General features: G+C 50.2%; 2 protein-coding genes across 2 annotated transcripts in view; one reads left to right on the plus strand and one right to left on the minus strand.

Annotated features, from left to right (window-relative positions):
• Positions 1-9,886, minus strand: part of ELOVL2 (ELOVL fatty acid elongase 2) — a 130,429-nt gene extending 120,543 nt beyond the window's left edge. The window contains exon 1 of the mRNA XM_034762298.1: positions 9,825-9,886. The gene's annotated coding sequence lies outside the window, so the exon portion shown is untranslated. The remainder of the gene's footprint in view (positions 1-9,824) is intronic.
• SMIM13 (small integral membrane protein 13) overlaps positions 9,291-12,255 on the plus strand; it is a 21,225-nt gene continuing 18,260 nt past the window's right edge. The window contains exon 1 of the mRNA XM_034762299.1: positions 9,291-9,812. Within this exon, the coding sequence (XP_034618190.1) occupies positions 9,737-9,812 (76 nt within the window). The 5' untranslated portion in view covers positions 9,291-9,736. The remainder of the gene's footprint in view (positions 9,813-12,255) is intronic.

Below are 12,255 nucleotides of genomic sequence, written 5' to 3' on the forward strand. Positions count from 1 at the left end.
GGGGGGGGGGGGGGGGGAATTAGTTAGGGAAGTGGACTGGGCTGAAGAACTGAAGTATCTGAATGTGGAGGGGGCTTGGAATTATTTTAAGTCAAAGTTGCAGAACCTATCTGAAGCCTCCCTCCCAAGCAAGGGGAGGGGAAAGTTATAGGGAAGGTTTGCAGACCAATCTGTATGAGCAAGCATCTCCAACAGGTTCTTAAGCGATAGCAGAAAGCCTACAAGGAATGGAAGATGGGCTAAATCAGCAAGGAAAGCTACCTCTTGGAGATCAGAAAGTGTAGGGAAAAGTGAGAACTGCCAAAAGCCCAGAAGAGTTGGACCTTGCAAAGGGAATTAAAACCAATAGTAAAAGGTTCTACACCCATATAAATAAAAAGAAAACAAGGAAAGAAGTGGGACCACTAAACACTGAGAATGGGGAGGAGATTAAAGATAATTTAGGTCTAGCCCAATACCTAAACAAATACTTTTGCCTCTGATTTTAATTAGGGTATTGAGGATCTTAGGGGTAGTGGCAGGGTGGCTAATGAAAATGAGGATATGGAAGTAGAAATTACCACATCTGAGGTGGAAGTCAAACTCAAACAGATTAATGGGGCTTGGATAATTGCCGTCCAAGATTATTAAAGAAACTGTCTCATGAAATTGCAAGCCCAATAGCAAGGATTTTTAATGAATCTATTAACTCGGGAGTTGTACCCTATGATTGGAGAATTGCTAATATAGACTCTATTTTTAAGTAAGGAAGAAAAAGTGATCTGGGAAACCAAAGGCCCATTAGTTTGACCTCAATTGTATGCAAGGTCTTGGAACAAATTCTGAAAAAGAAAGTAAAGGACACAGAGGTTACATGGTAATTGGGATAAACTACAACATGTTTTTTCTAAAGGTAGATTGTGCCAGATCAACCTGATCTCTTTCTTTGAGATAACTGATTTTGTTAGACAAAGGAAATGCAGTAGATCTAATCTATCTGGATTTCAGTAAGGCATTTGATACTGTTCCACATGGGGAAATTATTAGTTAAATTGGAGAAGATGGGGATTAATATGAGAATTGAAAGGTGAATAGAGAACTGGTTAAAGGGGAGACTACACTGGGTCATACTGAATGGTGAACTGTCAGGCTGGAGGGAGGTTACTAGTGGAGTTCCTCAGCAATCAGTCTTGGCACCAATCTTATTTAACATTTTTATTTATGCCCTTGGCACAAAAAGTAGGCATATGCTAATAAAATTTGCAGATGGCACAAAGTTGGGAGAAATTGCCAATACAGACGCTCCCCAGGTTACGCAAGACCCAACTTACGCAAATCCGCACTTACGGAAAAAGTTCCATAAGCTAGAAATAGGAGGTGTGTTTTGTTTGTTTTTTGCATAATGGTCGAAGATACGTTTCTGATTTATGCAAAATTTGAGTTATGCAAGGCATTCCAGAATGGAACGCTTGCGTAAGTCGGGGAGCGTCTGTACAGAGGTGACTATAAACCGCCAATGTGATGTGGCCATGAAAAAAGGCTAATGCAGTCCTAGGATGCATCAGCTGATATGTTTCCAGTGGAGATAGGGAAGTGTTAGTACATTATACAAGGCACTGGTGAGATTTCATCTGGAATACTGTGTGCAATTCTGGTCTCACAAATTTAAGAAAGATTAATTCAGACTGGAACAGGTGCAGAGAAGGGCTACTAGGATGATTAGAGGAATGGAAAACCTACCTTATGAGAAGAGACTCAAAGAGTTTGGCTTGTTTAGCCTAACCAAATGAAGGCTGAGGGGAGATACGATTGCTCTCTATAAATATATCAGAGGGATAAATACCAGGAGGGAGAAGAGTTATTTAAATTAAGCACCAGTGTTGACACAAGAACAAATGGATATAAATTGACCAACAAGTTTAGGCTTGAAATTAGACAAAGATTTCTAACCATAAAAGGAGTGAAGTTCTGGAACAGCCTTCCAAGGGAAGCAGTGGGGGCAAAAAACCTAACTAGGTTCAAGACTGAGGTTGATAAGTTTATGAAGGATATGGTACGATGAGACTGCCTACAATGGCATGTAGCTGATCTGTGACTCCTAGTAGCAAATATCCACAACAGCTGGTGATGGGACACTAGATGGGGAAGGCTCTGAGTTACTACAGAAAATTCTTTCCCATGTGTCCAGCTGGTGGGTCTTGCCAAAATGCTCAGGGTCCAACTGACCGCCGTATTTGGGGTCGGGAATGAATTTTCTCCCAGGTCAGATTGGCAGAGACCCTGGGAGTTTTTTTGCCTTTCTCTACAGCATGGGGCACGGGTCACTTGCTGGTTTAAACTAGTGTAAATGGTGGATTCTCTATAATATGAAGCAGGGGTGGCAGAAGCTTCCTAACAGTGTGGGGACCACTGGTGCTCCACAGGCGCAGCCCTTTTTTCCCCCCTCCCATCCAGACCCTTCTCCCCAAACCCCCAATCCTGTACCACCCCTTCCCTTGAGGCCTCGCTCCCACACTGCCTCTTTCCCCAATACCCCACCCCTCTCCCCTGTCGCTCATCCTTATGGACGGTAAAAAGTGGGAGGGCATAGTAAATATGAGGGGTAGTGTGACCAGGTGACCAGTTTTCGACCGGAACACCCACTCAAAAAGGGATCCTGGCAGCTCTGGTCAGCACTGCTGACAGGGCTGTTGACTGTCTGGTTGGCGACACCACGCAGTGGGACTGGCAGGCTCCCTGCTAGCCTCCACACTGTGCGGCTCCCGGGAAGCAACCGGCAGGTCCCCCCTCCACCTTGCTGTCCCACCGCATAGGAGCTGGGGGTGGGATATCCGCCTGCTTCCGGGAGCTGCTTGAGGTAAGTGCTGCCCGGAGCCTGCACCCTTCACCCCCTCCCAGGCCCCAGCCCTGATTTTCCCCCCCCATCCAGTCCTCCAAACCCATTGATCCCAGCATGGAGCACCCTCCTGCACCCCAAATCCCTCATCCCCAGCCCCACCCCAGAGCCCGTAGCCCTCGCCTCCCCATGCCCCAACCCCCTGCCCCAGCCCTGATCCCCCTCCGAACTTCTCAGTCCCAGACCAGAGCACCCTCCTGCACCCTAAATCCCTCAGCCCCACCCCAGAGCCCACACCCTCAGCTGGGGCCTTCACTCCCCCGCCCCCGGTGCCCCAACCTCCTGCCCCAGCCTTGATCTCCCTCCTGCCCTCCGAACCTCTCTGTCCCAGCCTGGAGCCCCCTCCTGCACCCCAAATCCCTCATCCCAGCCCCTCATCAGAGCCCACAACCCCAGCCAGAGCCCTCCCCCTCCCCCCACACTCCAACCCCCTGCTCTAGCCCAGAGCCCCCTCCCACACCCCAGCCCCCTGAACCAGGCCAGTGAAAATGAGTGAGGGTGGGGAGAGTAAGCTACAGAGGGAAGGGGGATGGAGTGAGTGGGGTGGGGCCTTGATGAAGGGGTGGGGCAGGGCCAGGGCAAGGGTGTTCAGTTTTGTGCAAGTAGAAAGTTGGCAACCCTAGTAGGGGGGTCTTGGCTCCCTCCCCACCCCCCATTCCGGCACTCCTGATTTGAAGTCTTTAAATCATAATTTGAGGATTTCAGTAACTCAACCAGAGGTGATGGGTCTATTACAGGAGTGGGTGGGTGAGGTTCTGCAGCCTGTGATGTGCAGGAGATCAGACAAGAATGATGATCATAATGGTCCCTTCTGGCCTTAAAGTCTATGAGTCTATGAATCCCATGACTACTTAGTATCCTTAAAAGTCTGGTGAGGGACTTAACAATTAATAGACTGCTATAGGGAAGCCTTTCCCCCTGATATTCAGGCTAAATTTTCTTTTCAATTCAGTTCCTGTAGCAGTGTTACTCTCATGTTGCTTGCATTGTAGCCTGGCAGAGATGTTAACTACCAAAAGGCTTAGAACATCTGTGTTTGAGAACTGTTGATTGTTGGTAGACATTCCTGCTGCAATGCAAGCTAAGCTAGTCTTTCCCGACTTTCTTTTAAGAGCAATTACCTTTGCAGTTGCTTTAGATTCCAGTTTGATGTCTGTGCACTTTATATTCTTCTCTCTAGCATGGAGGGTGCTTTAAGGAAATGCAGTTCATTTTTCAAGTTGAACAGATTTAATTACAAACTTATCCATCTGTGTGGTGCAACCTGAGGAGGCATGCTATGAACTGCTTTGGTCTTTCATTTTATTTCCTGGAACTGCGTTCTTGCTGCCACAGTTACTGAGTGTATATATATCACTCCAAAATGTAGAACATTGTTCCAAACAAATTGGCCCTTAAATAACACCTCCGCAGGAGGGTGTATGGATTAATTAAACTAATGTTAGTAAAGCACTTTGAGATTGTTTGAAAAATACTATTCAAGTGCAAAATATTTTAATAGCCCCAGGAGTGTGCCAGGTACTCTACAGTACAAAAAGAAAGACAGTATGATGGTGGAAGGACAAAGTTGATATCAGTAAGGTCATATGGCATGTATGCATCTTAAAGGTTCAGGTGGATTTTTGATATATAAATGGTAGCTGTTATTGCCTTTTTTTTTTTTTTTAGCATTGGGGAAGAAGAGATGCTTAAGGAAGAATCATGAATGAAGTGTGAGGAGTGGCTAGGTGGGCTAGAATTGTGAATTTGAGGCATGGGGCAAGTACAAAGGATACAAAGAATCTTTAGCTGTTGGGAAAGAGAGGAAAGATTTCACCCTGAGATTGTAAAGGTGGCATCTTCCTGGATAATAATTCTATCATAGTGTATTTCAGACATGCAAATGTTCAGTCATTTAATAATACTTTAAGTATATGCATTCATAGATTTCAACTTGATCTACACAGGAGGGCCTTGGCGTATTCTATGGTTGAAGAAAATGAGGCAAAGATAACTTGTCCAAGGTCACGTAGCAGGTCAGAGGTAGAGCCAGTACTATAACCCAGGTTTCCTAACTCCTAGTTCAGTGCTTCAGTTAATGGAACACCTCACCTCCTCCCTTACCCTTGTTTATAACTACAGTTTTCTTCTAGAGTTTCTCTGCAGGGAAAGAGCTGCCTGATATTTCACTCTAGTGGCAACAGTGGAAGGAGCCAAAAACCCTGGTTCTGTGGAATTTGAATTCACCTATATCCTGCTGGCACAGAAATAAAAGTGCTGCCACAGCTGAACCAAACTGACTGCTGTCATATTATAGAGAAGATACGGGAGGCCGGAGGGAGAGAGACAAGTGGAAGAACATTAATCAGAGATCAAATAACCTCTGTCCTTAACTAACCCTGGTATAAATTACTGCAGAAGCAAAACAGTAATGAGGCAACTGAAGGAAGTGACCCAACCTGTGTTCAGGGGTGGGCACCAACAATGGCTTTGCTGTCCGTTTGTGAAGTGCTTCTGGGGCTGTATTTGAACACCCTCAGCTGTCCCTTGTGTTCTGCAAAACACTAACCATTCACCCCTCTGTCCCTCACCTCACTCCACATTCCATTCTATGGCTATGGTGTGCTTAATGCAACCCCCTCCCCACCCATTTTTTTCTCCTTCCTCCAGTGAATAACTTTCCAGCCCTTAGCCTTAGTGTTACACAGGGACAGTGTGTGTGTGAGTTAGGGATGCTTATGGATTGCAATGTGTGTGTACGTGAGTGAGAAGTGTGTGTACATTGGTGTGTGTGCGCGCGCGCGGGGGGGTATGTGGAGTGTGTGTATATGAGGGGTGAGAGTGGTTTGCCTCGTGTATGTCAGGGGTGGGGGTAGATTGCAGTGGGAGTGAGGGGATTGGGGTGGATTGTAGTGTGAGTAGGAGTGTAGGGTGCATTGTCGTATGACTCACTGAGGGGTGAGGAGTGGATTCAGTGTGAGTGAGAGTGGGGGCAGGGTTGCCAGCTTTCTAATTCCAGAAAACCGAACACCCTTACCCCCCCCACCTGAGCCCCTCCCTCCATTGTTTGCTCTCCCCCACCCTCTCTCACATGCTCATTTTCACTGCAAGGCCCAAACAGGCACATTTATTGTTTTGACAGATGTATTAGCTAAGTTCAGGTTTTATTTGCTATAGGATGCTAGAGCTGGCAGCAAAATAGTCAAAAAGAGTAATTTAAAAAAAATGAAATTTCACAAAGATTTTCATGATTCTTTTCCTCCCCTCTTCCCATTTTTCATAACCAGCTCCATGTTTTTTGTTCACTAAAGTTATTGTAATTTTATGTGTGGAATTAGGACCACCCATTATCACAGCTGTAAGGGATCCATTAAAGGCCCACTCCTGAAGCCCAAATACAAATCCATAGAGCACAACCACAGAAATGCACACCAGTCCAGATACCTATATAAATAAATCTATAGAAACTGACTCCCACACCTACATGCAGATACACACGTGTATTCATGTGTACATATCTAGCATGCACTAACACACATACTTCCACATTATTTATTATTACAATTGTTATTTAGTACCTAGAGACCCCAACTAAGATTAGGTCTCCAGGGTGGTAGGTGCTGGACATACACATAAAAAGAGAGAGAGTCTGCAACAAAGAGTTGATAAGGTAGCTCACAAAGGTGGGGAGAAATGTATGATACATTGGCTCTTCTGCAATTACTAGTCAACAACATTCACTTTTTAAGAAATAATACATTCCTTTAGAGTTCCCTTCTCTTTTAAAAATTTGTTATGAAATGAATATACACATATTTTATGTCATCATTTTTTGTGTGTGCAAGCTAGTAAAAGGAATAAAAAGTCAAAGAGTTAGGTTCCAAATTTTATTCACACAGGTCTTCACACATGCAGCAATACACGCATCTCCCTACACAAAGACCAGGGCCGGCTCCAGGCACCAGCTTACCAAGCAGGTGCTTGGGGCAGCCAAGGGAGAGGGGCGGCACCTGCGGCAATTTGGGGGCGGCAGGTCCCTCACTCCCTCTAGGAGCGAAGGACCTGCTGCTGAACTGCCGCCGCCGCCGATCGCGGCTTTTTTTCCCCATTGTTGCCAGCGATCGCAGCTTTTTTTTTTTTTGCTTGGGGCGGCAGAAATGCTGGAGCCGGCCCTGACAAAGACACACAGTTTCTTACACACATACAATGCATGCATGCACATACTTGCCTACACAGAGACACTTTTTCATACACTTTTCCAGAGGCTGCCTAAATTACCCACCCAGGAAGGCAGGAGGGCGGGCTGGAGGGGAAAAGATGGGTGGGGTGTAGGAAAGAGGATGGGGAGGGAAAGAGGCCAAGGATGAGAGCAGGGTAGGGGTGAGAGGGGGCAGTGAAGGAGAGAGGAGGCGGTATTGGGAGGTATGTGGGGTGGATGAGGATGCAGCGGGAGGCAGAAGGCTACAGGTGCATGAGGATGTAGGGAGCACAGGAGTGCGTAAGGACATAATGGGAGTGCAGCAGTGTAGTGGAGGGGATGGGGATGCAGCCCCATTCCCAGCACTTGGAAACGGGGATACACATACCTCCAACTCCTGGATGCCGGTGACGGGATGACAGACCGCAGGTCGCAGCAGGGCACATGCTGCAGCTCGAGCCCAGCCACACGAGAAGCGCGAGGAGAAGAGGGCCGGGAACCAGCGGGAGAGGTGCATGCCACGCGACCCCTCAACAGCCACCTGCTGAGCGCTCGCGAGTGGCGCTAGTTCCTTCCCTGCCCTGACCCAGCCAATGGGAGCTGTGCCTGCAGGTGGGGCAGCATGAGAACCCACTCTGGCAGCCCCTAAGGCTAGGAGCTGGACATGCTGGCTGCTTCCCGACCCGGGAGCCGCACAGGCCTAGCAGGGAGCCTGCCCAGGGGCTGCAGGTTTGTATAATTTTTGATGGTGCCCTCCAAGTCCCGCCCTCCCCCACACCTGCCTAAGGCTCTGGGAGGGATTTTGGGTATGGGAGGGGAGCAGGGTGCGGGCTCTGGGCTGGGGCAGGAGTGTGGGAGAGGGTAAGGGGTTCAGCGCTTACCTCAGGCAGCTCCCAAAAGCTACTTGCACACCCCTCTGGCAGCGGCTCTTAGCTGATGGGATCAGGGGGTCTTCATGCGCCACTGCCTGCACGCACCATCACCGCAGCTATTGGCCGTAGTTCCTGGCCAACAGGAGCTGAGGAGTTGGCGCTCAGGGCGGGGGTAGCGTGTGGAGACACACACCCCTCTCTCCAGGGTAGTAGGGCCGTTCCAGACACTTCCAGGAGTGGCACGGCGCGAGGCCAGCCAGGAAGCCGCCTTAGGCCCGCTGCACTGCCGGTGGTGGTGGTGGCAGCTGGGGGCCCCTGGGCTCTCTTAAATTGCTCAGGGGCAGCAGGTGGGGCCAGGAAATGCTCTGGGGGAGGTGCGTGGGGGTGGCAGGCGGGGCCGGGGGAAAGACCCAGCCCTAAACATTGGTGGATCCGGGCCCCCAGGCCCTGAATATTCCTGGAGCACAGGCACCATGGGCCCATATAACTCGCCACCCCTGAGCCTGCCAGCCCTGCTGCAGCGCCGCAAACAAACATTCAATGGCCCAGTCAGTGGTGCTGACCGGAGCTGTCAGGATTCCTTTTTGACTGGGTGTTCCGGTCCAAAACCGGACCCCTGGTCACTCTAGGTGGGGATGCATTGCAGTGTGAGTGTGAGGGGTGGGGTGCATTGCAGTGTGAGTGTGAGGGGTGGGGTGCATTGCAGTGTAAGCGTGAGGGATGGGGTTGGGGTTCATTGCAGTGTGACTGTGAGGGGTAGGGTGCATTGCAGTGTGAGTGAGAGGTGGGGTGCATTGCAGTGTGAATGAGGGGCAGGGTGCATTGCAGTGAGTGTGAATGAGTGTAGGGGTCCATTGCATTACCAGAAGAGCGAAGGTGGGGTTGCTGTGGGGGTATGACTGTGCAGGGCTGGGGCAGCGCTTGTTGCAGCATTGATGGTTGGCACACTGCGAGGGGAAGGCTGAGCCAGAGCGAGAAGCCAGCGCTCGGACACCAGAGACACAACAAGAAGGAACAAGAAGGTGGTCAGGGTCCTGCCTTGAGCAGGGGCTTGGTCTAGAACCTCCTGAGGTCCCTTCAAACTAGGGTGACCAGCCAGCCAGTGTGAAACATTGGGGCAGGGGGTGGGGGGGTAACAGGCGCCTATATAAGAAAAAGACCCAAAAATCGGGACTGTCCCTCTACAGTCGGGACATGCGGTCTCCCTACGCCCGGCCCGGGGGTAAAGTTAACCACAGCCGCAGTGGGCCGTGCTGGGAACCGTAGTTCACAACGGCAACGGCGGCAGCCGTTACACTCCAACTCCCAGCGTGCCCTGCGCTGCGGGCTGGCGTCACCGTGATGCGTTTCTACGCAGCCTCCCGCGCGCCGCCCATGAACTGGGGGCCTCTGGCGCCGGCTTGTCAGGGAGAAAAGCTGCCGCCGCCGCCGCCCGGCCTCTGCCATTGGGGGTTCGCAGCCCCTCGTCCGGTGCGGCGCGGCGGCTCCCTCCAGAGGCGGCCGGCAGCGGAGCCACGCGGGGCGCCACCTCCTCCGAGCCGGCGCGTCCCCCCGCTGTGCCCTGGGGTCCCAGTGCCGCCATCCCTCCCTCCCTCCCCGCCGGCCCCAAATCTGTGCCTGCCCCTCCCCCACCCCGGCCTGGCCCCGCCGCCCATGAGCCGGGGGGTGGCTCATAACCCGACTCAGCCGCCCCCGAGCCCTTCTCCGGTGCAGCGAGTGCGGCCAGCCTCGTCCCTCCATGCGCCGCGGTGATGCCGCTGCGCCCTCCCTGCGGGTAACAGCGCCCAGCGCCTTCCGCTCCGGCCGGCCAAGATGTGGCAGAGCGTCGGGCTGACGCTGCTGGTGATCGTGGCCACCCTGGCCTGTGTGCTCTTGTTCATGCTGTGCGGTGAGTACGCACCCGTAGCTCGGTGTGTGTCCGTCCCCCTGCCCCGTGCTGCCCCGGTCCCTCTCCGCGGAGTCCTCTTCGGCGTTGCCGGGGAAGGGAGAGGGGAGGAACATGGTGCCCCATCAAGGGTCTCGCTCACAGCGCCCTCTTCGCTTGTTCTCAAATATTTGAGCCTTGAAAAGCCTCCTACTAAAAACTGTGCTTTTTTTATATACCTCCCCCCCACACACACACACACATTTGAGGTTAATTTGAGACTAAAGGAAGGACCTTTATGGAGTAAAGATAGGCACTTACGGATACTCTATAGGTGTCTCTTGTATTTTAAAAAATCAGAGAGAGAGAGAGCAGAATTTTGGATGTTCTGTAAGATGCAATCTGATCAGCTTCCTCATTTTCTTTACACTGCCATGGTAAACGTTGATTGGAATGCAGACCTTACGAAAAATCATGTAACAGGAGTGATGTTGAAAGACTAGGATTGTTCTGTAATATTCAGGCAGGAGGCTACACCAGCATCCTCCTCTCTCCCCCCCCATATATAACAGGTAGTAAGAACTTAACTGAAGAGTCTTATTAAATTCTTTGCATAAATGCTTTTTACCTTAGTCAGAAAATAAAATGATGTATTAAATTGATTAAAAATGCTTAAAGGTCAGGAGCTTCCTCGTCCTAAGTAAAATTTTGACTGAATTTAATGGACGTTTTAATAATTTGGAAACCGGTTATAGACAGAGAATTAGAGCTGTCAATGACTTTGTTGTTGTTTATCTATATTGAAAGTGTACCCAGAGCAGGAAGCTGTTGTTTGCATTGACTTAGGATAAAGATATGCCTGATTCCTATCTCTCACTATATGTACAGTCAATCCAGGTTACACAGGCTATTTACATATTTGGATGACAATTTTTCATCAGGAGAGACCATTTGTTAGTAAGGATAATAAAATAACTTCTCTGAGTTGTTTGTTTTATTAGTCTTGAACTTGACAGGTGTTGAAAATCCCACAATCAACTTAACTGTGTTGAACTTATAGTACAGTAAGTTTTAGAGTAGTGGTTTTAAAACTTTTCTTCTGGTGACCCAGTTGAAGAAAATTGTTGATGTCCGTGACCCAGCAGAGCTAGGGATGAGGGGCTTGTGGTGTGGGAGGGGGCTCAGGGCTGGGGAAGAGGGTTAGAGTGCTGGGGTGAGGGCTGCAGGATGGGGCTGGGAAAGAGGGGTTCAGAGTGTGGGAGGGGGTTCTGGGCTGGGGCAGGGGGTTGGGTTGCAGGAGGGGGATCAGGGCTCTGGGCTGGGGGTGCAGACTCCGGGGTGGGGCTGGGGATGAGAGGTTTGGGGTGGAAAAGGGGACTCTGGGTTTGGGGTGGGGGGCTCAAGGCTGGTGTAAGGGATTGGAGGGTGGGGATGGGGGCGCAGGCTTACCTCCAGTGGCTCCCAGTCAGCAGCGCAGCAGGGGTGCTAAGGCAGGCTTCCCGCCTGTCCTGGCACCACGGACTGCGCTGCGCCCCGGAAGTGGCCAGCAGCAGGTCCGGCTCCTAGGCGGAAGCGCGCAAGTGGCTCTGCATGGCTCTCATCTGTAAGCCCCACCTCCCACAGCAGAGCCAGTGCCCCGTGGCCCCTTTGCCAGACCTGCTGCTGGCCGCTTCCAGGGCACAACGCTGTGTCCGAACAGGAGGGACTACTAGATTTTAATGGCCGGGTGCTGAGCCTAGTGCCTTGCATTCCACGACCCAGTACTGGGTTGTGACCCGAGGTTTGAAAACCACTGTTTTAGAACCCTATCCTTCCAAGACTTCACACATGGGTAAGAAGCAACAGAGGGTCCTGTGGCACCTTTGAGACTAACAGAAGTATTGGGAGCATAAGCTTTCGTGGGTAAGAACCTCACTTCTTAAGATGCAAGTAATGGAAATTTCCAGAGGCAGGTATAAATCAGTATGGAGATAACGAGGTTAGTTCAATCAGGGAGGGTGAGGTGCTCTGCTAGCAGTTGAGGTGTGAACACCAAGGGAGGAGAAACTGCTTCTGTAGTTGGATAGCCATTCGCAGTCTTTGTTTAATCCTGGTCTGATGGTGTCAAATTTGCAAATGAACTGGAGCTCAGCAGTTTCTCCTCCCTTGGTGTTCACACCTCAACTGCTAGCAGAGCACCTCACCCTCCCTGATTGAACTAACCTCGTTATCTCCACACTGATATATACCTGCCTCTGGAGATTTCCATTACTTGCATCTGAAGAAGTGAGGAAAAAAAAAAAAAAAAAAAAAGCTCCCAGTACTTCTGTTAGTCTCAAAGGTGCCACAGGACCCTCTGTTGCTTTTTACAGATTCAGACTAACACGGCTACCCCTCTGATACTTGACACCATGCAAGGCACTGCATTTAGCCGTATGGAATGGAAATCTATCAACCTCATGAAGAAACTTGCACAAATACAGACAGA

Source organism: Trachemys scripta, chromosome 2, assembly GCF_013100865.1.
Source record: "Trachemys scripta elegans isolate TJP31775 chromosome 2, CAS_Tse_1.0, whole genome shotgun sequence".
Taxonomy (NCBI): Eukaryota; Metazoa; Chordata; order Testudines; family Emydidae; genus Trachemys; species Trachemys scripta.